Source organism: Bipolaris oryzae (assembly GCF_000523455.1).
Source record: "Bipolaris oryzae ATCC 44560 unplaced genomic scaffold scaffold_38, whole genome shotgun sequence".
Lineage (NCBI taxonomy): Eukaryota > Fungi > Ascomycota > Dothideomycetes > Pleosporales > Pleosporaceae > Bipolaris > Bipolaris oryzae.
Window position 1 is genome coordinate 28,211 of NW_006911314.1, and position 26,848 is coordinate 55,058.

Below are 26,848 nucleotides of genomic sequence, written 5' to 3' on the forward strand. Positions count from 1 at the left end.
ACATACCCCTCCTGCACGAATCCCAGAAGATCGACAATCCACCCACCCATCCTTCCACGCCCCCATCTCTCGCCCGATAACCAGGCCTTACTATCCGCTTTCCTTCATGCACACACGTCGAGACCCCCGTCGATCCCACCCCGTATCCCTTCCAGCCGGTTGCCCGCAAACTACCCATCGGCCATCCAAACGTCATCATCTCACTTGCACGAGTCTTGCCAGCGGAGTCGCTTCCCCCGGGGAGAAGGGGCTAACGCCACACGCGATTTGCACTACGCGTTCATAGCTTGTAGTAACTCGGCTATGTCTACTAATTTGCGGGGTAAGTACTGGGGAAGATCATTGACACTACTTACCCCGCATAACCACCCGTTTCCCCCGAGAAGTACAAAAAATAGAGTTTGGGGTGTCGGAGGGAGCGCTTTCCGGGATGCCCGATTTGGGTATTTCCGGGGGGATAAAGTGGTCATTCCCGGGAATGGGGTTAGATGCTTTGATTTTCTTGAAGGATTGGGACTTGCGTTATGCGGGTGAGGGAGGACAGGGTGCGTTGGCAAATTCAAATTGATAAAGGTGCAGGAAATCTACTGATGCGGATACGTAACAAAAGAGTGCAACGACTTTTGTTTTGGTGTTATCACGACAGTTGTCTGACTTTCTTATCACATGGAGATTCTAGGTTTGCCTATCGGCCCACCTGTCTAGCTACTTTCACTACACATGGGATTTTGAACACAACCGAAAATGGCATTTTGGGTTACTTGTCCAATCAGTTGTGTCCGGCCTGAAGGATCTTTAATGCGGAGTCGACTCACATAGGGATACATGCGGAATGCTGGTTTAGGGAAACTAGAGGATCGAGAACGCTTATAGGACTGGATCAAAGGAAGTTCTAGGACGTGCATGTATCGGATAGCGGGCTTCTCACATGTGCATATGCATGATGAGATGTAGGCTCATGGGACGTTCAGGTCAGTCGGAGTGATGATTTCCAATTTCCGACACTTTATCCAAGCGGTGGTATACGTTCTTTTCTTCGTTGGAAAAGGTATCATTATTGATTATGTTTTACAGATATTACATGTTATGTCCTGTGCACCGAGATATTCGATCGCAATCCCTCGTCCCAGGGTGTGAAAAACTGATGAGTATGTTCAGGCATGCACTTCACCTGCTCCGGCGGTGAAGTCTCCCAGTCAATCTTGATATCATCGTCTTCATTCTCAACGTGACTAGAAGTATATCCCTTCAGCGCCTTAATTTTCTTCGACGCCTCGTCACTATACTCCACATTAATACTCGGTACCACAGCGATCTTACCATAGCCATGAAACCACATGTCTTTGGCAAATAGCTTTGGCTCTCCCTGGAAACACTCTCCTTCAATATGTGCCCGGAACTTGATCTTCTTCTCCATAATTGGTTTTGCAGTGAACGCTGTCACGCCGTTCCAGCACGAGAACACCTGAAAAGGTTTCCAGGTAGAAAGTCGCGACTTTGACTTTTGGTCGTTCCAGAATAAATCCCATGCAAAGCCCAAGCTGTCGTCTTCGGGGATTCTGAAGAACAAGTCGCCAGTCATGCCGCGAGCAATCCAGACATCGTAGAATGTTGGATTGTCGCCAACATACGTCCAATCCATGGCACAGGTTTGGTCGGCTCCTTGGAACTTGCGCTGATGGATCAACTCCAAAAAGTCCTCCATACAAAGCGAAATGTCATTGGAGAATATGACGGTGGTGTCCTTATCGTAATGTTCTGGGTGCTCGACAAGATCTTTAAGCGCGAGGTTTCGGAGCTCTGCAAGCGCTTCAATGCGATCGGTTCCTTCGGCCGTTGGGTTGATGTCGCTGGACTGTAGGTGGTATTTGATTCCTAGAAGTTGCATGTTGGAACGTAGTTCATCAAGCACTTCAAGAGTGCCATCATCCGATCTCCCTTCTACTATGGATAGTACGCAGTTTGGTGGACCAAGAAACAGCATGGTTTCTAAAATTGAGCCAATGAGTCGTGGAAGAAGATCAACGCATTGATGCAAGTCGAGCGCAAAGAAGTACCTTGGGAGTTGCGCATGGATTGTGGGTTCCGACGCGCGCCCTAGGTAATTATAGCGCTCGAGGTTTGGCTGTGGGCACTCCAGACGTGGGAATGTCACGTCTGTAGGGTTCATGATTGCGCGGACATATGGTGGCGCTTGTGCTTGTAGAGTGGCATTGCCTTTTGTTGAGCCCGGCGGATGTGTCGGTTGATCTTTAGAGGCTTCTTCAGGTTTCGCTGTAAGCGTCAGTATAGAAACACGCTAAACCGGAATGTTTCCTACCTGATACGCTTGAATCTGAATTTCCGGATAGGCTGAACGTGATCCTCGGAAGACTGTCGCCATACTGGGAAATCCCTACTCCTGTGATGAGAACAAAGACCACGACTAGCAATGCGACGGCCTGCAGAAGCGACCGCATGCTCCGCTGCGTCGCCATGATGGGTGGTCCGCCAGAAATAAAAAAGAGTGTAATTTAGAAGTTAATGTGGTGAGGAGGAGGATATTCTGGTAAACTTGGGGACCTTGGCTGTTGATAAAGAAACAAACAAGGCCGACAAGAGTGAGAGCGATCGAGCCGCATCCCACGCGCCCTAGGAACGGGACTAGTGGGGATAGGCGGCTGCGTCATATGTGAAGGAATGGGCGCTTAGTGAGATCGAATCAGCCCTCACGGATTTCTGACCAATCACCATCCGCCCTGCCGCATTATGCTTATATACACTGCGATGCAATCTATGACACGTACTGGGTAATAGTTGTTACACGGCAGCCATGTTCTTAGCAGTCTTTTCAGAGTTGAGATGTGGTATCCATCCCGGCGTATCCAGCATGCGCATACAAAGGCATTTTAATGGAGATAATCTCTCCCTACTTATTTCTTTAAAACAGCTTAACTCAGCAAGGCCTGGGAACAAAGTGAACATACAACCAGGAATGGCTGAATTCATTGAATATCGTCCCATTACCATTTAGGCAATTCCAGCAAGGCTGTGGTGGCGATGACAAGGCTGGAGAGACGACAGATGCCGGTACGGCTAAGATCGCGCAGCCAAAGCCCTTGATTGCCATGTAGTATCACCGACATCCATGTACTTGTGTATCTAGTCCTCTCCCTTTCTAATTTTCATTTCTGCCACTCTGTAACTCACCCAAGTAGCTATGTTCAGAAGCTTAGTCTCATCCTTAGTCCTTTTGTGTGTTTTGAATCCCATGTCTCCCAGCGCTGCAACGATACACCACAGAATCACTTCTCCCCCAATCCTCCCACATACACCGGTACCCAGCAAACGATAAGGTGCCAGACAAATACCTACCTGTGGCTACGTAGACGGCAGCCCCAACAAGCCCCGAGTAGCAAATACAGGCTACGACTGTTACTTCGACACCGCACATGGGCTATGGGGCTTCTGCCCAACACCCGTAACGGCATCCAGTGGCTGCAGCCTAGTAGGTTTCTGTTTCGACAGCGTCGCCTGTACAACAGGCTGTGGCAGGGTGTCCAATGAAATAGAAAGCACTACTACTGTCTCTACTACCACCTGATCAGTACAAACTTCCAGCAATCTAATCCCTATATAATTTCATTTGATAGAACTTTGCTAAACAAAACAATCGCACTTACAGTACAAACTGTCGAGCATGCTCCGCAGTACTCCTGATAAATGATGGATCCGATCAGGATTACTTGTACATCGCGTGCGGCACCAGAAGGGGGAACAGAAACGCTGCGTGCAGTTACAAACTACGTGGATACATTCACGACGACATCTCAATCCTTCTCGTTCCTTGCTAGCCTAATCACCTCACCAGTCTCTCCCGCAGAATCTCCAAACCCATCAGCCTCTACCTCCTTCTCTTTATCTTTCCACTCCTCAAACATCGGCGCCATCAGCGGCGGCGCCGTAGCTGCCATAGTCGTAATCTGCCTCACGGTTCTTGGTGTGCTGCTTATACGATGGAAAGGATGTAAGGGTGGTAAAGCTGCTTCTAAAAACGACTCAGGACATAGCATGCAAGGCTTGGTTGGCGGGAAAAAGAGTGGTGAGCAGGTGAAGAGTAGATATGAGGCTGTGGAGATGTAAGGAGAGAAGGTGGAGTCGGTTGAGTTGATGGGGGCGTAGCGTGATAGTACGGTGAGGGCGGGGGAGTTAGGGTAGGGAGATGGGGGTTGAGTAGGATTGTTCATGAGAGTATGGGTGGGTGAATGTTTAATAAAGCATTAGATACGAAATCTTCTCAACGACATAGGAAATCCATGTTAATCGAATTACTCCCATCTATCAATCACTTGTACCCGCGGCATATACTCCACAACCACCCGTCCAACCCTCCCCTTCCCTCCACTTCCTCAATCCCCATACAACTCCATAAGATGATTCAGCATCTTCCTCTGCAGCTCCAACAGCCTCTCCTTCGTAATCTTGCCCCCTCCTCCCACAGCCACCGTTGATGAATCCACAACTTCCATAGGATCATAACTTGCCCCTAGCACTAGATATGGTTTGACACCGAAAAAAGGAACGCCGAGGACTTTGAGCGATGAAGACTGTGAGTCGACCATTGCTTTGCAGGCGCGATACACTTTTGCGTCGTATTGGTCTAGTTCTTCTTTTTCGCGCTCGGGGGTCTGAGGGGAGGTTAGTTGCTGTTAATTGCTGGGAAGATTGTATAGGGGGAGTGGGGAGCATACGCGGAGGAGTGCTGTGCCTTCTAGCAAGCCAGGTAGTGACCTGAGATATGTTAGTCGGAATGTTAGAAAGAATGGGGAAAGGCGCATACAGAGCAGCTCGATGCGTGCGCTCATTCTCGCGCTGAAACTTTTGTTCTTCGATGAGTTTCTTGCGGCCGGCTTCCCAGGATTTGACGTTGGCTTCTTGGTCTTTCATCAACTAGTACATATAGTAAGCGCTTAGTACAGAAGATGGAGAGGATGTATGTCACACCTTGCGAACAGCGGGAGCAAAATCGGGGTTTTGTGCAGCAATCTTGCTCACGCAACGGAGACCCTGCTTCCATTCTATAATGGTTGAGGGATCGATGAGTGGGGAAGAGACCCGGTCTTGAGGCTTGGGAGGTGGTTGTCGGTGCTGGGGCGCTGGACGACCAGCAAGACGGGGGTCAGGTGGCGGTTGGTATTGATGGGTTTGCTCGTGTTGATAGCTTTGCTGGGGGTCCTGATACCCTTGGTAACTATGATTCTGTTCATACGCTTGTTGTTCCTGGTACGGCTGAGCCTCCGGCTTAGGCAGGCTTGCGAGCGTGGCCAAGATGGCGGCAAGATCTGGATTTTGCTGCCCGTCCTGCGCCATATTTGCGGTACAAAGTTGAGTGTCTGAATGAGCAAGTCTAGAGTGGATTTACAGCCTCTCAAAGCGTGGGTGTGGTGCGGGTTCAATGCGTGAGTGACGGCGCATAGCGCGTATTGCTTGCGCCTGTTTCAAGGGCAAGGAAGAGAAAGAAGCACTCTCCAGCCCAGACCACTCATTCTGTGTTGCAGAACTGCCCGGCAATCCTATCTTGAAGGAACTTGTAGTCAATGACCAAAAAATAGCGTGACAATCCAACTTGTCGTGTTTATAGTAGTAGCGCTGCACGATAGGTGTAGGTTGGTTGGGTGGAGACAGGGAACAGGGCGGAAATCTCCGCATCCAACCCTAGTCCATCTCAACTTTTGGAAATCGTCGAATCATTCGACCTCCCGCTCCGCAAGTCTTGACGGCATCCTCGCTCCCACCACCCCACGCCACTCCCACACTCGAGTGCGTCCACCGCCGCCCACACAATGTCCAAATCACCAAAGGACTCGACACGCTTCACGGCCACTGGAGTATGGGCGCACACACGTCCCGGCGGGCGGGCAACGACGCTACAATTCGCCGATCCAGCGCCGAAAAATGAAACTCCACAGCAGAAAGTCAAGCGGTTACGAGAGGCAGCGAACAGGGCAAAGATGGCACAGGTGACGAGGTGGGATTACATGTATCTTTACGGCAGAATGGCAGCAGATGCGGCGCATCGGTTTACCGTCTATGGATTGATATTTGCAACTGGTATGTCTCATTCCCAGAAGGCAATTGGATTGTCCCAATTGAATCGCTACAATCAAATGCTAACATTTTATGAAGGATGCGTTGGTGTACTCGCTGTCTTCTCAATAGGTGACATGATTGTCTACAACCGGCGGAAACGCGCAATCTACTTTGCCGAAGAAGAGCGCACACAGGCCAGGATCCTCGAAGCCGCACGCTCCGCCGTCGCATCCGGGACTGCGTCTCCAGCACAGGCTGCGCTTGTCGCAGGTATTGCCGAGGAACAGGAATTGATGGAGAAGAAGAAGGCGGAGCGGAAAGCACCCTCCAAGCTGCTATGGTGGCTGCATGGCGACTGGAAAGAGGACCAATCCATTGCCGAGCAGCGAAGGCTAGCTGTGGAAGAGATTAAGCGACTAGAAGCCCAAGGAAACTCAAATCTGGGCATTACCGCTGCAGTACAGGAGGCTAGGGCAAACGACACATCATACACAGCCCCAGCGCCATCAACACAGACTGTAGGCGGACCATTGGATAATGCTGCTGAGAAAGCAGTCAACAAGGTCGAGGCGACCGGCAAGGGCTGGTTTGGATGGATAACGGGAGGATCCAAGAAGGAGTAAAAAAGTGTGGGGAGGGGGGGAATACCATGTGAGGGGGTTTTGATGACCTTCATGTACTACTATACATTTTGAGGCTGTATGTTGCTGTCACACTAGATGTATGCATATGGAGTTTGTGCATGTCTCTAGGGTCTTTTGTCTACTGGGGTATCTCGTTTTGTATCTATGCCGCATAAATGACGCATGTTTGAACATCGACTTGTAGTCTGCCGCTTTTACTGATTGCCTTGCCCTGCCATGGGCATGTAGCTTCGCCGTTCTCCAGTACGCTGTATTTAGTCAGCATCAGTTCGGCGCGGTTCTCAGACGGATACATGCCTCTCTCCACCCCTCAATCCACGGCCGGAGCCCAGCCCAACCCAGCAGCCCCAGTGTCGCTCCGATGAAGATGAAGACGACGGCCTGATCCTTGGCAGAGTCCCTCTGGAAACACGTGGTCAGGACATTCTCCTCCTTTTCTCCAGTGCAAAAGCTGTATCCAAGACAGAACTGGCGGTTGCAGTCGTTGCATGTCTTCTTGGATGCGCGGGGTTCAACATGGCGCGTGGGCTTCTTAGCAGCGGATGGTGCGTCGAGGGCGACGATTGTGCTGTTCCCGAAACAGGTGCACTTGCAAAAGGACGTCGGGGCTGGTGACGGGCTTAGCTAGTTTCGAATAACTGGACAAGTAGTAAACGTGGCTTACAGGCGGCGAGGGAGACGGAGAGGGAGGAGAGGAAGGTCAGGAGGAGAAAGAGGAGATATGGCGGGCGCCTCATGTTGTGTAATTCAAGGGAATATCGTTGATAATGCAAAGAATGGGCGCAAGACACAGGCTAAGCCGACTCTCGTGCGCCGAGTAACGTGATGTCGAGATGGCGACCATCTTCGGGTCGAGTGGAGCTTCAAACCTCCGCCCGCGTCTACGCTAGCGCCAGACAATCGGGTCCATGTCACGCTAAGCATTTTCCTTTCCCCTCCACCTCCGACACACAAACACCACGCGTATAGGCGGCGGTCTGGAACTTGCCTCCTCTCTTCTTGTTGACGCCTGGCGCCCTTCTGCCGACTCCAAAACTACACCCTGTCGCACGCGCGCCAACTTGCGCCTCAATGCCAGACGCACAGGCGCCTAACTCTCCCCAAGCGCAACCCGAAAGCAAGACTGTCCGCCTACATATCACGCCTTTCCGCCCCGATCTGCTCAAGGTCTACCTGGCCCCTTCAGTCCTACCTCTTGCGCAAAACATCTCCTACCACACCGTCGAGACCTTTCCCGAAAAAGGCTTCGGCTACCTAGAGCTACCCGAGGTAGAAGCACAGAAGATTAAGAAGAAGCTCAACGGCACGATTCTCAAGGGCTCAAAGGTGCGCATAGAAATGGCCAAGCCAGAGAAGCGCAAGGCGCGCGAAGAAGCAGAGGCCGCAAAGGAAGCTCGGGACGACGCCGACAGGCCGTCGAAACGCGCAAAGAAGGAGAAGAAGGAGAAGAAGGAGAAGAAGGAGCGGAAAAAGAAAGAACAGGGGGTCCTGGAGGGCGTCGAATTACCAGACGACAGAAAGGTCAAGCGTGGCTGGACTGAGCCAGTGACCAAGACCAAAAAGGACAAGAAAGATAAGAAAGATAAGAAGGATAAGAGCGACAAGGAGGCAAAGAAGGAGCGCAAGCATTCCAAATACACCAAAGAGCCGGAGCTGCTCTTCAAGGCGAAGCTGACGCCTGTTGCCGCGACCGAGGTTGTACTCAAGGACAAGAAGAAGGACAAGAAAGAGAAGAAGGAAAAGAACAAGTCTAGATCTACAGAGGTTGTTGTTCATGAGTTTGAGAAGAACACCAAAACCCCTAGTTTTCTAAAGCAGGCGGATGTTGTAATCTCCAAGAAACCTGCAGTGGATTATGTTAATGGTCTGGGATGGGTGGATGAAGATGGTGTTGTGGTCGAGCCAGAAACTGGAAAGGCGAAAGCCAGAAGAGCTCTGGAACTGGTAGATGCGCCCTCGGAGGCTGCGAAAGCATGGATTGATGGGACGTCGAAGCCATCTTCTACGCCAAAAGCCACAAAGGAACCGAAGAAAAAGAAGAAGGCTACGCCACCGCCATCTTCGTCTGAATCTTCGTCTGAAGAGTCGTCTGTCGTTTCTTCCTCATCTGAAGACGAGGATTCTTCAGACTCGGACTCGGAAGAGTCAGCTGAAGAGTCGGAAGCCGAAGAATCAGAAGCCACCTCACCTGCACCGTCGGCCGTCAAGAGCAAGAAAGCCCCCGAAAAGAGCCAACCCGCAGCACCTGCCGAAAAAGAAGTCCACCCTCTTGAAGCCCTGTTCAAGCGCGCAAAGCCCACCGACAATTCCATCACAACTCCCACCAAAAAACTCAACCCAATCGACACATCCTTCACTTTCTTCGACAACAATGCCGATGTCGATGCCTCAGAAGCCACTGGTCAACCTATCGAAGACGCCCCCATAACCCCCTACACCCAACGCGACATCGAATGGCGAGGCCTCCGCAGTGCAGCCCCCACCCCAGACACCGCCGCCATCGGCCGCCGCTTCTCCTTCGACTGGCGCCGCAATAGCCAAGAACGCGACGATGACGAAGACGACAGCGACCTCGATGTCCACGCCGAGCACCAGCTCTCCCTCAACACACGCTCGAATGCTAGCAAGCTTGCTGACGTAACTGAGGAAGATGAAGGTGCTACTGCGGACGGAGAGGCTGGGGAAGCAGCAAAGCCCGAAAGCGAATTCAAGAAATGGTTCTGGGAGAATCGCGGTGATTTGAACCGTGCGTGGAAGAAGCGGAGACGCGATGCCCTCAAGGCGAAGCGGCTCGGTGAGAACAGGAAGATGACGAGGAGAATCGTTTAAGCACATACATTCAAAAGCCATCAGGCTTTCCCTTTTTCTTACAGAGAATGAGTGGTAGAGTGTGAAGAGAGGATTGACAAAAAGCGGATATTTCAGGGTTCTTTTTTGTTTTTGGTACATGTGAGAGTATGAGCGTTGAACTATGGATATGATGGAGTAGTAAAGGATTAAGACGCCCACCACGTTTTTTCTTACTAACGCGTACGCTTACGCCTACGCTTTCAATGAAACGATGGAAAGAAAAAAAAAGAAAGAATATCATACATCTAGACCCTTGAACCTCACACTCGTCCGTCTACTACTCTGTCCCGAAACGCAAGCTTCTTCACCTCGCGTTAGTGTTGTGGTGCTGTTTACACTCTCGCTTTCCCTTTTCTCCCCATTTCCCCCCTCAAACTTTGACACGGGCGATACAGGTGATGATGGAACAAACGGAGACAACTCCGATGACGACAGCGATAATGGCGACGGTGATGCTAACGGGAAACCAGAAAATGGGGATGACACCGGCGCTGATGTTGTTTGTGTGGTTGTTGATGAAGATGTCGGTGCAGAGGGAGATTGCGATACTGAACACAAAGATGCGGATATCATGCCTTTTTCTGTCGCGGAGACTATGGCGCTCGGGACGGTATGTAGGGGTGGTTTGGGCAACAGAGTGCTTGTTTGGGTGGAGGTGGAGACGGAGGGGCGGGGGGAAGTGGATGGGGGATTAACTGGTTGTGTTAGTTGGAAGCAGAGGGAAGAAGGGGTGAAGGGGACATACCAGGTTTTTCGGTCAAGAATGGGGGGTTGATCTTCTTCTTCTTTGATTGGAAGATGGAGCGGATGGTAGATAGACAAGACATTCTTCTCTTCCTATCCTTTCTGCGGCAAGTGTAGTATTGCGAAATCCCGTATTTCTTGATATTTTTTTGTCCAAGTCGTCGAAAATTTCAAATACCCAAGCGTAGTAACTACAAAACCCCCCAAAAAGTCTTAAAATAAACAGATAAATGATTTACAAGAAAAAAAAGATACCCTTTAATCAACTTGGATGCAAACATCAAGATATATCTTCCCTCATCCCACCATCGTCTTTTGCCCGTATGACGTACACCCTCCCTTCACCCATCCAACCATGCACCCTCCATCTTAACAACCCGAAAAAGAAAAAAAAAGGGCTCAAAAGAAACGCCACCACCATCATCAACCCTCCACACACATACACACACAACGCACACGGGAGTCCAGGAAATGACGATAGAGATCGACACTAGGATACGCATCTGCATCTGCATCTGCGGCTGCAGCCTTTATCATTACTACAAACACCCATTACATATGCACCATGACAACCTGCAAAAAGGTGAAGTGAAGTGCATGCATGAATGCATGCCGTAGATCATCATCCTTCCCGCCACTCCCCCGTTCCCGCGCCGGCACGCGCGGCCCCCACTGGGGAGAAAAGCAAAAAAAAACACAAGAGGAGGAGGAGCCTGAGGTTGATTTGATAAACTTGATAAACTTGACATTTCGATAGGACGTAATGGGAGTGAGTATCTGTGTGTGTGTGTGTGTGTGTTATCGAGGTAATTCATTTAGCGGTAAGGCAAAAAAGAAAAGAAAAGAAAAGTATGTAATGTGTATTCTATCTCTCCTCCCTACTTCCCCAGAAAAGGAATAAAAAAGAGAAACAAAAAGAAAGAAAAAGAGAGAGAGGAAAGACTGCTCAATAGACCATGACTTCATATCAATCCTCATTCCAAAACCCCATCTCCTCTCTTCCATCCTCCACAACCAATACTACTACCCCCTTCACTTCTCCCACTCCTCCCCCTCTCCTCCCCAGTAGCACCGCCAGCACCACCACCAACATTCCCCTCCCTAATCAACCTCTCCAACTCCCTAATCCTCTCCTTCAACCCCTCATTCTCCCTCTTCACCTCCTCCAACTCCGCCTTTTGCGCCGCAACCTCCTCATACCGCGAGGCCCCCGTCTGCTGCGAAGAAACAGAATACCTATGCGCCGACGCCGCCGCCGCCCCCGCAGCAGTAGTGTGATTCGCACCGCGCGACACACTCGACGAGCTACGGTGGCGGCGCGACGACGTCGGATGCATTGAACCGGGGGTAACGAGGCCGTCGACGTGAGCGATGGAGGAGTCGGCAGCGCTGCTGGATAAAGAGGTTGTCGAGGCGACCGAAGCGGAGTGGGCGCGGAGGGCGGAGAGTTCGCGCGTGAGCCGGTTTACGACGGCTTCTTGTTCTTTTTCGAGCTCGAGGTGCAGTTCGGCGGCTGTCATGGGGCGAGGGTGCCGCATGGGAACGCTCGAAGCGTCCGAGTCGGCTGAGGTGGTTGCGTGCATGTAGCTGGTGGGTCCTGGGCTGAGGGGTGGGAAAGCGTGCGTGTGCGGGTGCGAAGATGTCGGGATGGTGCCGCCTGGGGATGCGAGAGGGAGCGGTGGAGGACCCATTGGGGATATCTGCGAGGCTCGTCGAGATGCTGGGGTGGATGTCTGGCGGGAGAGCGAACCAGAGGCCGGTTGTGCGCTTGACGGATTGCTCGTGGGCGAGGCTCCAGGTACTGTGGTTGAGTCGAGGGCCATTGTGGACAGTGGAGGCTCACACGGCGCGTGTGGTGCGGTTGCTTTGGTTGAAGAGTGGAGAGAGGTGGTGTCTTGATTGATTTACCCCGCCGTAGTCACAAGCACGGTAGATAACAATGCAGCAGCTGTCCGGAAGGGCAGGCGGTCGACTGAAAAAGGGAGTCGATTTCGAGTCGGTGTGCACAGGGGCGATCGTGATGACAGAGGGTCGTTGTTAGCCAGGTGCCAGGCGCATCGGGCAATAGAAAAAGGCCATGGGCGGCGTGGGCGACCTAGACGGGCGGGGGGGTAGGAGCTTCACTTGATCCCCATGTTCTTTCCGGCGTGCGTGCTCCTGGCACGTTTGTTTTACGCGGTGCCTGCTCGTCGATCTTGTTTGGCTGAGGTTGGTCGAGTAGAAGCGATGCCTGCTCAGATGCAAATGCTCTTTAACCCAGGGCGCTAGCACCCATCCCCCGCTGCAAGCCATCGCGCAGTCCGACAAAATTCGGCACGTCATGTTGTTGCGACCCTTCTGCTTCTCTAACCAAAGGCACCGCAACTTCACTCCCAATCCCAATCCCACCAGACGCGCATTGCAATCATAAACGCTTTGTTTGGTATTCATCTGTCTCGGCACTCGCCTACTTCTACCTAGACGTAGTCATTTCCTTCCATCGGCCCGACCAGCACACGCGGGCGGGCACCGTCATCCCGCCATGGGATACCCTACAACCTGGAGCCAATTCCGTCTCCCCGTTGCCAGAGCGTATTCCGCATCTCGCAAAAGTAAAATCCTGCTTTTTGAAATGTGCACGCCGTGAAACCCTCCAACTCCAAGTCGCAATGCTCTATTGAACAGGTTTCGAAATCTGAATATTTCATGTCTAAATTCTCTCCCGCCCTCCTAGTACGTCCTCGCCAGGTTGCGGAGGTACCAGTCTACGAGCCTCCTGCCGACCTTGGCCTCGGAAACGTGGATTAGATCCTGTTTGTTGTTAGTACTGTTATCATTAGCTTCAAAACAGATTCTACTTACACCCTCCATGGCATAGTCGAGATCGCTGGCCTGGATAACATCGCCATCCAGGAGACCGCCCTCGGCCCACCGTATTTGCCTGCTCCTCTGCTTGTTGACAAGCAGCCAGCACCTCAGCTTCTCCGGCTCAACCTCTAGGAAACCAGCGAGCTTCTTAAGATCCATGGTGGTGTAGAGCTTGAGGTAGCTCTTGACTGTGGGCGACATCATGTTGTTCTTGACCTCGTCCATGAAGATTCGAAGGTGGTGCTCGATGGGGTCGATATTGATCTCTGGGTTGTCAAAGTCGGGAGGTGTGGGGCTGATGAACTTGGGGCAGGCGGTGCGGAAGAGCTCCTCGAACAGGGGGAGGGATTCGGGTCCGCCGCGCTGTAGCCTGTTGAACTGCTCGCCGTACTTTTCCCTCAGCGCAGTGTGGATGGTGTCGTCGAGGCGGGTGGGCTGGAAGGCGACGCAGATGGCAACGAGGGCGTACATTTGGTCGTTCTTCTTGGTGATGGAGTCGTACTGGGCGTTCTTCTGGAAGTTCTTTGTGCGCGAGACGTAGACGAGAATGTGGCTGAACATACGGATAGCGTCCGAGTAGCGGCGCATCATCATGTACGAGAATCCGACGTAGTAGTACGTGGTGAAGTGGGCGGCCATGACACGGGCAAACATGGCCTTCTTGTTCAGCTCAATGTCATCGAGCGTCTTGAGCGCCAGGCTGAAATCACCCAGCAGGCAGTGGACGCGGAGAAGACCAATGATGGAGAAGTAGCCCAGCATCTTGTACAACGGGCGGTTGCCGTACTCGCCGGCATACAGACTAGCATCCTCGCCGCGCTTCATGGCGGCAAGTTGCTCGCTGATCTGGGAGCGCTGGATGAGCGAGTAGAGGACGTTGAGGACGCTGTAGCAGCCCCACGTGTTTGGGTTCTCGCGCAGCAGGGCAATCTCCTCCTCATTGTCGCTCTTCTGGGCCACGCGCTGACGGTAGCTGCAGAAGCTGTTGAACTGGTAGATGAACTCGTCAATGACGTCCCAGGCCCAGTAGTAGTTGGGGACCTCGAGGTCGACAGGGCCCTCGGAGTTGAGGATATAGTGGAAGAGGTTGCAGTAGCTGTCATAGCTGGCAAACTTGGTCTCGAGTGTGGCCTGGAACTCGAGGGGCGTGGCGGCGGCCTGCAGCTGGGCATGGATGTCGTGGTTGCCGGTCATCGAGGGCATGCGGTCGAGATCCTCCATGCCATCGTATTGGACCTGCTCGCGGTAGTCATTGGCCATGGCTTCCTCCTCGACGTCCGAGTCGTCGTCGGGGGCGCGGCGGGCGGGCTCGCCATTGTGGTACTGCGGCGGGACTCGCTCGCGCAGACTCATGGTTGGAGAGGGAGAGGGAGAGGGAGAGGGGGGAGTGGCGGGTGGTGGTGGTGTGCTGGGCGGGCTGGTCGTGTCGTCGTCGTCGTCGTCTTGGAGGAGGGCCTCTTTTCCCCCCCACCTTGGCCTGGCGCAATTTTGGCCCTCTCTGTTCTGTGGGCGGGCGTTGGTGCTAGTGGCGGGCGTTATCGATAGGCAGCTGCACCGGCGCCGGCTCTTCTGCGGGCCTGACTCGCCCCTGAGTTCCCTCTGCCATCGCATGGTAGACAGCTAACGCCAAAAAAACAAAGCAGCCACTCCATGGCACCAGACGGCCTCAAGTCCGAAGCCCGCCCCTAGGTATAGCCTCGCATCCACTGAGCTGGCGCGCCTGCGTCCTTATAAGCCACATAGGGCGGTTCGCGGTGGGTGCATCCTCCCTACATATGTATGTACGTACATAGCAGGCAGGCCGACCGAGTCCGCACACTTGCACTGCTGCTCATTACGACTACAAGAGCTTCCGCTTCCCCTCCCCTGTCCTCGGGCCTCCCGTCCTCTCCGCCAAAACCCAAGCAGTTTGCAGAACGCATATTCATCCAGAAACAGTCCCTTGTCCCGGACCGTCCAGTATGACGTACACGGTCGTCCTTTTCGTCACGCGCAACAGCCACATCACGTCGGAGCAGTTCAGAGATCACTACGAAAACACACATATTCCATTGGCCTACTCGCTACTCAGTCACTGCTGGCCCATCACCTTCAACCGTCGCTACCTGGCCCGGATTGTCCGGAAAGGCTTTGGCGGCCCTGCCAACGTTGACCGCCCCCCGCTACTGCTGAGGGGCGTGCTCAACGAAGAATTCGACTTTGACTGCATTTCCGACATGGTCTTCGAGGACGAGGCCCATTTCCTCGAATTCTACCGCAGTGTCTACTCAAAAGAGATTTCCGCCGTGCTGACCAAGGATGAGGCAAACTTTTTGGAAGGCGGCAAAACGAGGGTCATAGTCATTGGCGAGACTTGGACGACAGATCGGGCCGGCTCGACCACACACAGCGTAGGCTACGGCCTAATGAGCGATCCTTCCAGCAGCAGCAGCGAAGATAGCCGTTCCACCCCAGGCTGAAGCCACGTTATGATGGACGCCCCTGGCTACCAACAGGGTTCGGCCCTGTGTGCGATGACAAGCCCATGTTGGAGTTACCAGTTTTTGGAATATACCATGGGTACAGGCGATCAAGGCGTTTGTCCAAGTCTCTGTGTTTCTCTCTCTCTTTTTTTTTACTCTCTTGGTCTTTAATTTGACAGCTTCTGGTCAACATGTATATATGAACTGCTTGAAGCAAATCAAAATATACATCAATGATACCGCAGTCTAGCTAGACTTTTACAGCTTCTCTTTACCTCGACCCAAGGGCCCCTTGCCATGTCTGTAATCATAGTGCCAATCATCCTTTGCTAAATCAGCCCTAACCTGGTAATTGGCTTCCGCATCTTCCAGCACTTGCATGTCAATGTCAACAACACTCATGCCCTCTGCGGCGCCTCCCAGCTTTGTCAGCGGGCCTACAAACGGCACAGTCACTTGGCTCAACCCAGCATACCCCTTGCCCGGCGGCCCTCCCGCATTCGCAAAGATAATAGCGCACGTATTCTCAAATGCTCGAGCCGTGAGTATCGAGTTGAGGAAGAGCGCTTCAGCGGCAGGGTTCTGCTTGAGCCCCGCCTCATTGCAATCATTCAGTGTCCAGAAGGTAGGGATGATGATAATCTTTGCGCCCTGCGCGATAAGCTCGCGGAATGCCTCGGGAAAAGCAAGATCCCAGCATATCAGCAATCCCACCTTGCCCACGGGCGTATCAAACACCTCGTGCACGTCGCGGCCCGAGCCTGTGAGATGGTCGCGCTCAGGGCCCCAGAGGTTCTTCTTGATGTATTTGCCAATAATGTTACCCTGGTGGTTGATGAAATAGCACACATTTAGCAACCGGTCCTGCTCTTTTTCATTCTCCTTGTGGCTCTCGACAATCGTGCCTGGGACAATGCCTTTTGAGACCCTTTTGTTAGTGATCTATAGTTTCTGCACCCAATGACTCAATCAAAATGTCTCGCCAACTCACATATTCCACACTCTTTGGCTAGCTGTTGGTATTTTTTCACATAGTCCGAGCACTTTTCCACCACGGCCAGAAACTCTGGATCCTTGGGCTTCCAGTTGGTCAGATGGTATTCGGGCAAGACGGCAAGCTCCGCGCCCTGGGCAGCTGCAGAGCGGATAAGTGCCTCTGCTTTGTTGAAATTATGCTCGGGTTGCAGAGGCTACCAAGGTCAGCCACAGTGCCCATGCGGTGCGTTGTGCATAATGGCAGGAACATGATCAAAAGTGAAGTGGAGGTGGGGGTGGAGTAAGGTGGGGTAGCCAACACGTACTTTTGGATATAGTTGAATGACTGCTACTTTGACAATTGGCGCCATGTTCCGTCGTGATATCTTGTGGTCTGATCCAACGCCAAGTTATGTGAGGGTCAAGTTCAGCTTCGCGTTCTTGATCGCAACAAGGCGGGGATATGCATGATAATACAGCGGCTGCAGTGACGTGCAACTCATGCAGAGCTAATCGTCGCTAAAACTAAACGAGCTGCATTAGTGGGCATCCTTGACATGACAGCAAATAAGTCTCCATGCCACACTGGGCAGGAGCTGAAAGAATGGAAAGCCTATCGCAATCTATTATTAAGAGCATAGTCTCGCCTATAGAGGTACAGAAATTGAAGGGTATCGATACAGGAGAAAAAAAGGAAACCAAACTACCGCTCTGAGTAGGCATATGAATTACCACGCCAGATTGACCCAGCGACAGGCATACAACCACTCCGCTTACTAAAACCATCTAGTAATGCAAAATTTATAGCGGCTACCCGTATCTTATGCGACTCTAATTTTCTTTGGGAACTGCTCAGAGTGGTCGGAATTTGACACCGACCTCTTCAAGGTTGACGGGCCGTAGAGAGGGCTAGTCCCAATTGACTTGCTTCTCGGGCAAGCATGTGCATTAAGACCACTGTAGTTTCCAGCTGCACTGAGCCGGAAGGGGCGAGCAACTACTTGTCAAGTGGCCTATACTGCTACTCCATTGGGCAAACGACAGCCACCAACTTGCACGCCGTGGATTCCATATGCGTCTTCATCAGACTCGGAGTCATCATCTGATCCGATATCCAAAAGAGCATATTGGTTGACCAGAGGTGCAGGTTTCATGGGGGTGCGTTGAGGTTGGGCGTAGACTTTTGTAGGTTGAGGAAGCGGCTGAGCGCATTCGTCTGGATAGTATTCAATGCGTGCACCTTTGTATGCAGTGCGCGACATCATGCAGGTTCTGGCGAAGAGGGCGTTGTGGATAGAATTGGTGGATATGTGTGCATCTCCGTTCTTGAAGTAGATGTGGACCACGACTAGATTGTGGATATGGTCTAGATGATCCCTTATCTGATCTGCCGTGAGTTTTCCTGCAATGTTTCGTACTACGAGGTTCCGGGTTGCTCCATTGGCGATCTTGGTAGATACGTGTGAGGGCACGTGGAATTGTCTATCGTTCCAGCGGAACTCAAGCTGATGGAGTTAGCATAGGACCCAAAGGACTACAAGACTGCAACTCACTCGTTTCGTGTGCAGATATATATCATTACGCTTTGCGTATGCAAGGAATTCGCTTGCACCTTCAACAAACGAGACGGTGGCTGATCGATCGTTGCGGAGGAATATGTCCAGGAGCCTTCCACCTCGCACGATGCTTGCCAAGTCTTTGTGGGTAGTGCGTTCCGGTAGATTTGTGATTAGTACAGTTCGCTGGGCATGAAGCGGAATGAGCTGACTCGGGGACTGGATCTGGTCGTCTTCATCGTCATCTAGTTGGCTCTCTGGACCATAGGTAAAAGTCCCAGTCTCTCCAGAACCACGAAGGTGTTGATGAGGAGATGCTGCCGAGTGTGCGTCTTGACTGATGGCATGTTGGCCGTGTTCTGTGCCTGCCAATGCTCTGGTTCTGTCTCGGACGGGCGCAGTTTCTGACTCGTAATCGTACCCCAACGGCTCTTCGTTTGTGGCAGTGCCCTCGTCTTGAAGAAGGGTGTCCAGTGTCTCGACCGTCAGGCCCCCACGGAATAGAGCGCTTTTGAGAAGATCTAGGCAAAGTGAGAGACTATTCTGTGATATGTGGGGGGGGGGGGGGGCAATGGTAAAACTATAGCTAGCATGCGGCTCGGAGTGGGGCATACATACGGTACTCTCGTAGTGCTTGAACCTAGAATTGGCGGTCTGTTAGTGCATGTGCTAGAAAGTATAGTGGCAGCAATGCTGTGCCACAGGGGGCGCACCATGTAGTCGTGCTCAGCCTTGCTGATGGTGACGTTGCTGTAGAGATCAGTGCCATACTTGACATGCTGAGTGGGAGCATGCTGGCCGTGTCGGTTAGCGCAGGTGGCATCGGGGCCAGGGACGAGTACTAACTAATTCGGCCCTATGGGTCTAGTCAGCAGAGGCCATATGGGACGCATGGTCTCGGCCAAGTGGTGCAAGGACATACCTGCGCAGGAGGGCGTCGAAATAGGGTCTGCCGATGGTTACGGTAGCCATGAAGCATAGGAGAAGAAGGACTGAGGCTCGCAGCCAGGGGGCAGAGGCGTCAGTGCAAGAGTCAACACCGGTGAATGATGGGCACACAGGCGGCTATCATGGTTATCAGTAACGGGGAAGGGGTCGGCCCAAGCGTCGCCCTAGTGCTCCACCCCTCCGCAGCTGTGGGAAAGAGCGATCGTCTTCCGCGACCCCGGATTCTCCATGCAGCTGCACCGCCTCTTGGACCTTGCTGCAAGCCACACCACGCAGGACGTTTATTTTATTGGGATGCGCAGATGCAAACACACATGTATACATGTACATGTGTGTATGTGTATGTGTATGTACAGACATGCTGTGCGCATACAAAGTCTTATCTGTCTCAGGCAGCCCAGGGCGCTGGAGCTGAGTCGTAGCTGTGTGACATGCGCACGCGCCCTGGTGTGTGTAGTTGGACGTCCCGCGCTAGCGTCCATGGCCTATCAAATTTGTGCGCAGGCCAATCTCTCTCCCGCCCATGGAACCCAACACGCCACAACACCAGCTGGCACGGCAGATGACTGCTGCCCGGGGCGACAGCTCAGCATCGCTGTTCTCCCAGGCTGCCGATAATCCCTTCTTCACCGCCGTATGAATTGACCTCTGCCGCCCATGCCTGCCATGCTCGACGTGTGCTCACTCATGCCATAGGGCTTCGGCCTCGCAGCGCTTGGGGTTGCGGCGCGGACGGGCCAGAAAGGATTGCAGCATGGCGCTGCATTCATTAAACGCCGCATGCTCGTCGACCTCGAAATCACCCGCCATGACGATGCCTATCCCTGGGTCCTGCAATGGATGACCAACTATCACCGCGCACAGCAAGCCGGGGCCAGGCCGCTTGCCCACAACACTGTGCTCGCCAAAATACTCAATCGCATCGACCCGCGCATGCACCATCTGCAGGTGCAAACATACACCCCTCCCGACGGACCTTCGCACGCCGCCCACTTCTCCTTCGTCCCCGGACCGGGCAAACATTTCTTGCGCTACAACAACGCCTTCATCCTCGTCGACCGGCAGCGGGAACGAAACAGCCTCAATGTAAAAGACGGCGTGCCCTTTGAGACCATCAGTCTCACGACCCTGTACTCGCATCGCCATGTCTTTGAAGACATCTTCGCCGAGGCGCACCAAATATACCAGCAGTCACACGAGGGCAAGACGGTCATATACAACTCAATGGGCACCATGTGGCAGCAGTTTGGCGATGCAAAGCGGAAGCGCCCGCTCGACTCGGTCGTTCTCGAGCGCGGGGTCAAGGAGAGAATTGTAGAGGATATGGAGGCCTTCATCTCGTCACGCAAATGGTACCTGGACCGGGGCATACCCTACCGAAGAGGCTACCTGCTGTACGGTCCTCCTGGCACCGGTAAGAGCTCGTTTATCCAGGCAGTTGCAGGTCATCTTGATTTCAACATTGCCATCCTCAATGTCAGCGAGCGGGGCCTCACCGACGACAGGCTGAACCACCTGCTGACCAAGGTCCCGCGTCGCACCGTCGTGCTGCTCGAGGACGTGGACGTTGCCTTTATGAACCGGAAAACGCCCGGCGCAGATGGATATGCAAGCGCGTCGGTGACATTCTCCGGGCTTCTGAATGCCTTGGACGGTGTGGCCAGTGCTGAGGAGCGCATCATCTTCTTGACGACGAACCATATCGAACGGCTGGACGAGGCGCTTGTGAGGCCAGGACGCGTGGACATGACTGTGCGACTCGGTGAGGCGACAGAGTACCAGATGGAACAGCTGTGGGATCGGTTCTACGCCGATTTCGATGCAAGTGGGGAAGCGAAGCAGAGATTTATGGCCAAGGCCAGAGAGCTAGGCCTCGTGGATGCAGTAAGTACTGCATCGCTGCAGGGGTTGTTTCTGTATAACAAGGACGACACCGAGGGCGCTATCAAGATGGTTGAGAGCCTCACCGCCGGGACTCGGGCCAATGGCCATGCGGGCGTAGGTGGTCATGTGCATGTCAAGGAAGAAGAGGCTACGTCACATTGAGGGGAGTCATGTAGGTAGGTGTGCGTGCGTGCGCTGTACAAACACGCGTCTACAACCTAGGCGATTTATATATGTAGAAAGAGAAAAACAAACCGCGACAGCTGCTACATGGCGATGCGCTGTGGCCATGGATAGATAGCCGGACGCACATTGCCATGCAGGTAGGAGGCCATGACCTGCAGGCGGCGGCGGCTGGCGCGCACGGCAGTGGTTTGATGGCCCCCCATGCCCACATGGCCGTTCGGATCTAACCGTGTAATGTAACGGGGCTGCACGCGCCATTGGCTGCGGGCCCGCCTTTGTTCACGTCATGATGGCTCGGCCGCGGGTCTGCCTAATCAGATGGTGCAAAGAATAGAATGACGGCCCAATCCATCGGCGCCCTGTGGAATATTATCTGATCATCTGATTACCCTCCCGCGTGAAGCTGTCTAGCCGTGACAAACAGGACCACTTGCACCGTCCTGGCGACACTCTGTGGATGCGCCCCCCAGTACATATGGATGACGGGGCCGGGCACGAGTCGCTCCTGCCACTTGCTGCTCGCTCGCCTGCCTATCCTCCCGGACACACGCGCCACCCGTCCCGTCCCGTGCCTGCGACCGACACTGTCAGCGTCGAGTTACACGTCCTCCCAGGAAAAGCAACTCACTTACCCACATCCCAATCCAGCTCTGATGACGACCTTGATCTGCCCGCTGAACGCTCCCACGACTCTCCTCAACCTCTCACAAAAACAATGTCAAGAGTGCCCCTCCTGGTGAGGTCCAGCCCGGCCCAGGGTACAGGTAAGCCAGTAATTATTTGTGACGCGCTCGTATCATTGCCACTCTGTCTCGCCTCTCGCCTCTCGCCTCCTTTACATGGGCGCACACGAGCAACGGCGCACAAAGCTGGCCCACTACCGTTTCCCTGCAGCACGTGCTGACCGCACCGCCAGGCTCATATGGCGTCCTGCCCAGTCTTTCTTCGAGCCCTGACGAACCTGGCCAAAATCATCTAACTGGGGCCCTGCCAAAGACAAAGGGTAAGAGTAGGCTTTCCAATGGTGATGCGTTACTGGGCGCCGCTGGGTCGCGTCGCAGGACAGGAGACGCTAGCCGTAGCAGCACAACGCTTGGTGTAGCCTCTGCTGGGCACGAGGAATCCCGCTTCGAGGCAAGATTCAACGCAAGCGGCCTCGACCCTTCCACCGCGGGCGCCCCATTGTTTGACAGCTCTGCCTCTTCAAGCACTACGCTAGACGACGATGAAGCCTCAGACGAGGACCACGGCGCTGACTTGCACGATATGAAGGGAAATCCTTCCGACAACTCGCCCTACGCTCAAGTAAGAGCATCCGTAGCCGCGACCGACAACCTCTCCCTGTCCATTGATACCCCACGCATGTGGTTCCTGTCCATCCTCTTTTCCATTGCTGGCTCTTCTACAAACCTCTTCTTCTCCCTACGATACCCTAGCGTTAGCCTTACTCCTATTATTGCATTACTACTCGTCCACCCCATGGGCCTATTTTGGGACCAACTCTTTAAGCGATCAAGCGACCCCGAAGAAACCTTTGTCGATGGATGCGTCCAGACAACCTCACCCCAATCAAGTGCAAAGTCCAGCTGGACACGTCGCACACGCCTTTGGCTTGCCCAAGGCCGCTGGAATGAAAAAGAGCATTGTTGTGTATACGTCAGCAGCAATGTGTCTTTTGGCTTTGCCTTTGCAACTGACGTGTGTAACCTGGCAAAATGCTTGTTTCTGGTACTGACATCTACAGGTCATTGTCGAGCAGGTCAAGTTCTACCGTCAGGACCTTGGCATCATGTACCAAGTATTGCTCATCCTCTCCACCCAGATCCTAGGCTACTCCCTTGCCGGCATCACCAGACGCTATCTTGTCCGGCCAAGCGGCATGATTTGGCCAAGCACATTGGTTTCTACAGCCATGTTCACTGCATTGCACAAAGATGAGAACAAGCCAGCTGATGGCTGGACAATTGCGCCCCGCAAGTTCTTCGTCCGCATATTCCTAGGATCCGTCGCTTTCTACTTCCTACCTGGCTTACTCTTCCCTGCGTTGAGTTACTTCAACGTACTCACTTGGTTTGCGCCCAAGAATGTTGTTGTTGCTAATTTGGTATGTTGAACATTAACACAAACAAACACAACAAACCATACTTATGCATTGCAGTTTGGAATCTCATCCGGTCTTGGATTATTTCCTGTCACCTTCGATTGGGCACAGATTGCATACATTGGATCTCCGTTGATTACGCCGTTTTGGGCTGCCATGAACATTCTTGGAGGCCTCGTTGGCGTCATGTGGATTGCAGCGCCAATAATGTGTAAGTGTGCTACGGCAACCTCCTTTCTGAGGTGCTGACAAGGTGAAGATTACAAAAACGTTCTCTACTCATCCTACATGCCCATTCTATCCTCTGCCGTCTGGGACAACCGCGGAAAACCTTATGACGTCAGCAAGATTTTGACCGAGAATTTTCTGTTTGACGAAGAGGCGTACCGAAAGTACAGCCGAGTATACCTTCCCATCACATATGTGCTCAGTTATGCTCTGCAATTCGCCGGCCTCACCGCTCTGCTCTCGCATACGGGGCTTTGGTACGGAAAGGATATTTGGAGACAGTGGCGTCGCTCATGGGCCGAAATCAGAAAAGAGTCAGCAGCTGATTATCAGCCACTGACAACTAGCTCCGAAGACAACGCAGGACATGCGTCTCCTGCTGGGTTTCCACAACGACCTAGTCCAAACTCTGAGCCGGATGTCGAGGACCTTTTGTCAGCCGAGGATGTCCACAACCGACTGATGAGAAGATACGAAGACGTGCCGATTTCTTGGTACTTATTCACCGGTGTCAGCATGGCAGCCGTAGGTATGTTCGTTGTCGAGTACTATCCCGTCTATCTCCCCTGGTATGGTCTCTTGCTCGCACTCGGAATCGGCGCGGTACTCTTTATCCCGATTGGCATTGTCATGGCCATTACGAACCAACAAAGCAGCATCTACCTCATCTGTCAGCTCATCTGTGGTGTTGTGTTCCCTGGCCGTCCCGTCGCCAACATGGTATTTACGACATTTGGCTACATCTCCGCGACGCAGGGTTTGAAGTTTGCATCCGACCTCAAGCTCGGTCACTACATGAAGATCCCCCCACGAATCCTATTCAAACTGCAGCTCATCGTCACCATCGTATCCAGCCTCACCCAAATCGGCGTGCTCAATTGGATGCTCAACTACATCCCCGGCATCTGCACCCCAGACGCCATCAACGGTTTCAACTGCCCCATCGCCCGCGTCCACTTCAACGGCAGCATTCTCTGGGGCGTCGTCGGTCCGGGTAAATTCTTCGGCCCGGGTGCCCTCTACCAACACCTCGTCTGGGCCTTCCCCGTCGGCGCCATCGCCCCCGTCATCCTCTACTACCTCGCCCGCGGCGACCGCAAGTCCATCCTCAGCAAAGTAAATCTTGCTGTTGTGTTTGGCAGCCTCAGCTGGATCCCGCCAGCCACGGGTCTCAACTTTTCCGTCTGGGCAATGGTGTGCTACCTGTTCAACTACGAAATCAAGAACCGACGTAATGCGTGGTGGAAAAAGTATAATATGATGCTCAGTGCTGCCCTGGATTCTGGGCTCGCGTTTGGTGTTGTTGTTATCTTTTTCGGTATCGTGTATCCTGGGTGGATGAGCGGGTTCAAGTGGTGGGGTACCGAGGTTTACAAGCAGGTAAGATATCTTGTTGTCTATTATGGCTTTGGGAGATGTGCTAATGTTTAAAAGGGCTGCGATTGGCAGGCTTGTCCTTATAGGGAAGTTCCGAAGGGAGAGACGTTTGGACCGAGGAAATGGTGATTTTTTTTTCTTTTCCTGTGTCGTTGTTTGGATACTGGCATGTTTGCGTCTGGCGTTGTGATACTCGATAAATAAAGGAGTTATTCTTATTTTGAGGGAAAACGGGATTTTTCTCTCCTCTGCACCACGAGCGGGGCATTGAGGATATGACTTGGTCAACTGAGTTTTGGATAGACGGTTGGTCCCTTTTTATGATGGCGTTTTGCATATACACCCCATGTTTTTTTCCTCATCATTATACGTCATTTCTGGCATCCAATAGAGACTTTTTTTGGATATCTTCCTTTGGAATCGCACATCCTGCTCATCGGACCCTTCGTACCTTTGTTCGCTGGACACCTGCCACCGCTCCTATAGCCACATTAAAGAAAGACTCGTCATCGAACTTCCTTTCCACGAACCCGAAATTCCCATGCTCACCCCCTTTACTCCCTCACATACCCTCCCAAAACTTCCCCGCCATCACCTTCTCAGCCATCTCCCTAACCCCCCTCTCCACCCCCTCCTCCTCCTCACCATCATCCCTATAAACCCTCATCACATCCACACCTCCTTTACACTCAAACTTCCCAGCCCAAACATCGCTCCACCTTGTTGCACAATACGCATTCACCGCCACACACGTAACACGCCAGCTCCCATCATATCCGACCAGTAAACCCGCAAGGTGCAGGAAGCGAAAAGTCTTTAGTTGCGTATGATTTTCAAACATGCCAATCTATATGCATTCTCTCTCTCTCTCCCATTAGCTTGTGGTCTTGGCGGTGGGCAGGGTGGGGTACAAAACGTCGCAGGGGAAACAAAAAAATTCAAAAGGGGGTTTGGTAAGCAAAAGCGAAAGGAGGAAGAAGAAGAAAGCAGAAAGGGCGCAAAAGTAGAAAGGGGGAGTAACGTACAAAAACTTCGACGCCTTTGCGCCAAATTACAAGCTTTATGTCGCTTTTTCCGAGTACTTGTTTGAAGGTGTGTACGGTTGGGTCGAGGAAGTGGGATAGCGTTGCTGGGGAGGTGTGGTAGAGGGTTGTAACGAGGGTGTCTTGGAGGGTTGGTGTTGGAGGCGGGGATTGGAGGTTGATGATGTGGGCGTGGGTTGCGGGTGTGGTTGGCGGGAGGGAGGGGAAGGCGGTAGTGTAGTTTTCGGTTTCGTTGTTGATGGGTGCTGGGGAGGGTTTGGTGGGTGAATACTGGGCGCTGCTGGATGGAGTGGCGGGGGGCGTGGAGAGGTCCATTGCGGTGGGAGTAATGGTGGAGGACATTATTGATGGGGGAGTTTCAATTGGAATTTGTGGTTGATAGTAAGGGATTTGAATTGGTTTGGAGTTGGAGGTGCCGGGGGGTTGAGTTTATATAGGAGGTTGGGGAGCTGGTCGACTGGTGAATGATGAGATGGGTGAGGTGAGGTGATGAGTGTGACACTTTGATGCAAGTGAACAACGATGAGATGTGAAGAGACCGGTGAGATCTCACAGGGTATATTCGGTATATGACATGGCCAGTATCTGCAATGGTTTAATTTCTGATCACTGGATAAAAACAAGACAATAATCTTCGATCGATGCCGAGTGAAGATGTGTAGCTACCAAGAAATGAATCGTGCAACGCGGCCAAAAGAACGTGTTGCTAAGAAAAATATTTAATTTGATAAGAAACGGAAAAACTTTAAATCTATGGGTCTTGCAACGCATTATACATTCTCCTGTCACTTGAGGAATCGAAGTGGACAGGTAGAGATTCTATACACCCACGCAAACAACAGCAAATTGAGGTACTCAATGCAGCATCCCATACCGAAACAATACAGCTGCCATAACCAAACGCGAACTTATCCAATCCATTATCCCGAACACC

General features: G+C 52.7%; 16 protein-coding genes across 16 annotated transcripts; 7 read left to right on the forward strand and 9 right to left on the reverse strand.

Moving 5' to 3' along the window:
* Nucleotides 1–1,084: 1,084 nt before the first annotated feature.
* On the reverse strand, nt 1,085–2,477 carry COCMIDRAFT_90988 (glycosyltransferase family 69 protein; the record flags this gene model as incomplete). The annotated part of the gene is made up of 2 exons (XM_007688149.1): nt 1,085–2,274; nt 2,321–2,477. The coding sequence occupies 2 exons, from the start codon at nt 2,475–2,477 to the stop codon at nt 1,085–1,087; spliced, it is 1,347 nt and encodes a 448-aa protein (XP_007686339.1).
* A 335-nt stretch (nt 2,478–2,812) lies between these two features.
* COCMIDRAFT_35270 (uncharacterized protein) lies at nt 2,813–4,122 on the forward strand (the record flags this gene model as incomplete). The annotated part of the gene is made up of 4 exons (XM_007688130.1): nt 2,813–2,846; nt 3,146–3,316; nt 3,369–3,527; nt 3,752–4,122. The coding sequence occupies 4 exons, from the start codon at nt 2,813–2,815 to the stop codon at nt 4,120–4,122; spliced, it is 735 nt and encodes a 244-aa protein (XP_007686320.1).
* Nucleotides 4,123–4,388: 266 nt separating this feature from the next.
* COCMIDRAFT_35271 (uncharacterized protein) lies at nt 4,389–5,349 on the reverse strand (the record flags this gene model as incomplete). Its single annotated transcript, XM_007688131.1, has 4 exons — nt 4,389–4,667; nt 4,731–4,770; nt 4,820–4,929; nt 4,984–5,349. The coding sequence occupies 4 exons, from the start codon at nt 5,347–5,349 to the stop codon at nt 4,389–4,391; spliced, it is 795 nt and encodes a 264-aa protein (XP_007686321.1).
* A 473-nt stretch (nt 5,350–5,822) lies between these two features.
* On the forward strand, nt 5,823–6,692 carry COCMIDRAFT_90835 (uncharacterized protein; the record flags this gene model as incomplete). Its single annotated transcript, XM_007688150.1, has 2 exons — nt 5,823–6,090; nt 6,166–6,692. 2 exons carry the CDS (start codon nt 5,823–5,825, stop codon nt 6,690–6,692), a joined length of 795 nt encoding a protein of 264 aa, XP_007686340.1.
* Nucleotides 6,693–6,907: 215 nt separating this feature from the next.
* COCMIDRAFT_90881 (uncharacterized protein) lies at nt 6,908–7,450 on the reverse strand (the record flags this gene model as incomplete). Its single annotated transcript, XM_007688151.1, has 3 exons — nt 6,908–6,951; nt 7,001–7,321; nt 7,378–7,450. 3 exons carry the CDS (start codon nt 7,448–7,450, stop codon nt 6,908–6,910), a joined length of 438 nt encoding a protein of 145 aa, XP_007686341.1.
* A 334-nt stretch (nt 7,451–7,784) lies between these two features.
* COCMIDRAFT_90910 (uncharacterized protein) lies at nt 7,785–9,542 on the forward strand (the record flags this gene model as incomplete). The annotated part of the gene is made up of 1 exon (XM_007688152.1): nt 7,785–9,542. One exon carries the CDS (start codon nt 7,785–7,787, stop codon nt 9,540–9,542), a length of 1,758 nt encoding a protein of 585 aa, XP_007686342.1.
* Nucleotides 9,543–9,800: 258 nt separating this feature from the next.
* On the reverse strand, nt 9,801–10,390 carry COCMIDRAFT_35275 (uncharacterized protein; the record flags this gene model as incomplete). Its single annotated transcript, XM_007688132.1, has 2 exons — nt 9,801–10,258; nt 10,309–10,390. The coding sequence occupies 2 exons, from the start codon at nt 10,388–10,390 to the stop codon at nt 9,801–9,803; spliced, it is 540 nt and encodes a 179-aa protein (XP_007686322.1).
* A 1,035-nt stretch (nt 10,391–11,425) lies between these two features.
* Nucleotides 11,426–12,130, reverse strand: COCMIDRAFT_68593 (uncharacterized protein; the record flags this gene model as incomplete). Its single annotated transcript, XM_007688153.1, has 1 exon — nt 11,426–12,130. A coding segment is annotated over one exon (705 nt), but the record flags the coding sequence as incomplete, so codon positions are not given.
* Nucleotides 12,131–12,440: 310 nt separating this feature from the next.
* COCMIDRAFT_35277 (uncharacterized protein) lies at nt 12,441–12,717 on the forward strand (the record flags this gene model as incomplete). The annotated part of the gene is made up of 2 exons (XM_007688133.1): nt 12,441–12,524; nt 12,568–12,717. 2 exons carry the CDS (start codon nt 12,441–12,443, stop codon nt 12,715–12,717), a joined length of 234 nt encoding a protein of 77 aa, XP_007686323.1.
* A 299-nt stretch (nt 12,718–13,016) lies between these two features.
* On the reverse strand, nt 13,017–14,507 carry COCMIDRAFT_90888 (uncharacterized protein; the record flags this gene model as incomplete). Its single annotated transcript, XM_007688154.1, has 2 exons — nt 13,017–13,097; nt 13,149–14,507. 2 exons carry the CDS (start codon nt 14,505–14,507, stop codon nt 13,017–13,019), a joined length of 1,440 nt encoding a protein of 479 aa, XP_007686344.1.
* A 608-nt stretch (nt 14,508–15,115) lies between these two features.
* COCMIDRAFT_90898 (uncharacterized protein) lies at nt 15,116–15,613 on the forward strand (the record flags this gene model as incomplete). Its single annotated transcript, XM_007688155.1, has 1 exon — nt 15,116–15,613. One exon carries the CDS (start codon nt 15,116–15,118, stop codon nt 15,611–15,613), a length of 498 nt encoding a protein of 165 aa, XP_007686345.1.
* A 261-nt stretch (nt 15,614–15,874) lies between these two features.
* COCMIDRAFT_90851 (uncharacterized protein) lies at nt 15,875–16,962 on the reverse strand (the record flags this gene model as incomplete). The annotated part of the gene is made up of 3 exons (XM_007688156.1): nt 15,875–16,533; nt 16,608–16,806; nt 16,918–16,962. The coding sequence occupies 3 exons, from the start codon at nt 16,960–16,962 to the stop codon at nt 15,875–15,877; spliced, it is 903 nt and encodes a 300-aa protein (XP_007686346.1).
* Nucleotides 16,963–17,604: 642 nt separating this feature from the next.
* Nucleotides 17,605–19,119, reverse strand: COCMIDRAFT_24902 (uncharacterized protein; the record flags this gene model as incomplete). The annotated part of the gene is made up of 6 exons (XM_007688115.1): nt 17,605–18,096; nt 18,145–18,668; nt 18,766–18,787; nt 18,861–18,941; nt 18,994–19,003; nt 19,070–19,119. The coding sequence occupies 6 exons, from the start codon at nt 19,117–19,119 to the stop codon at nt 17,605–17,607; spliced, it is 1,179 nt and encodes a 392-aa protein (XP_007686305.1).
* A 499-nt stretch (nt 19,120–19,618) lies between these two features.
* COCMIDRAFT_3845 (uncharacterized protein) lies at nt 19,619–21,141 on the forward strand (the record flags this gene model as incomplete). Its single annotated transcript, XM_007688103.1, has 2 exons — nt 19,619–19,729; nt 19,792–21,141. The coding sequence occupies 2 exons, from the start codon at nt 19,619–19,621 to the stop codon at nt 21,139–21,141; spliced, it is 1,461 nt and encodes a 486-aa protein (XP_007686293.1).
* Nucleotides 21,142–21,640: 499 nt separating this feature from the next.
* COCMIDRAFT_90899 (uncharacterized protein) lies at nt 21,641–25,000 on the forward strand (the record flags this gene model as incomplete). The annotated part of the gene is made up of 6 exons (XM_007688157.1): nt 21,641–21,929; nt 22,082–22,863; nt 22,910–23,269; nt 23,324–23,477; nt 23,526–24,874; nt 24,929–25,000. 6 exons carry the CDS (start codon nt 21,641–21,643, stop codon nt 24,998–25,000), a joined length of 3,006 nt encoding a protein of 1,001 aa, XP_007686347.1.
* Nucleotides 25,001–25,442: 442 nt separating this feature from the next.
* On the reverse strand, nt 25,443–26,181 carry COCMIDRAFT_50746 (uncharacterized protein; the record flags this gene model as incomplete). Its single annotated transcript, XM_007688158.1, has 2 exons — nt 25,443–25,718; nt 25,897–26,181. Coding segments are annotated over 2 exons (561 nt in total), but the record flags the coding sequence as incomplete, so codon positions are not given.
* Nucleotides 26,182–26,848: the final 667 nt, after the last annotated feature.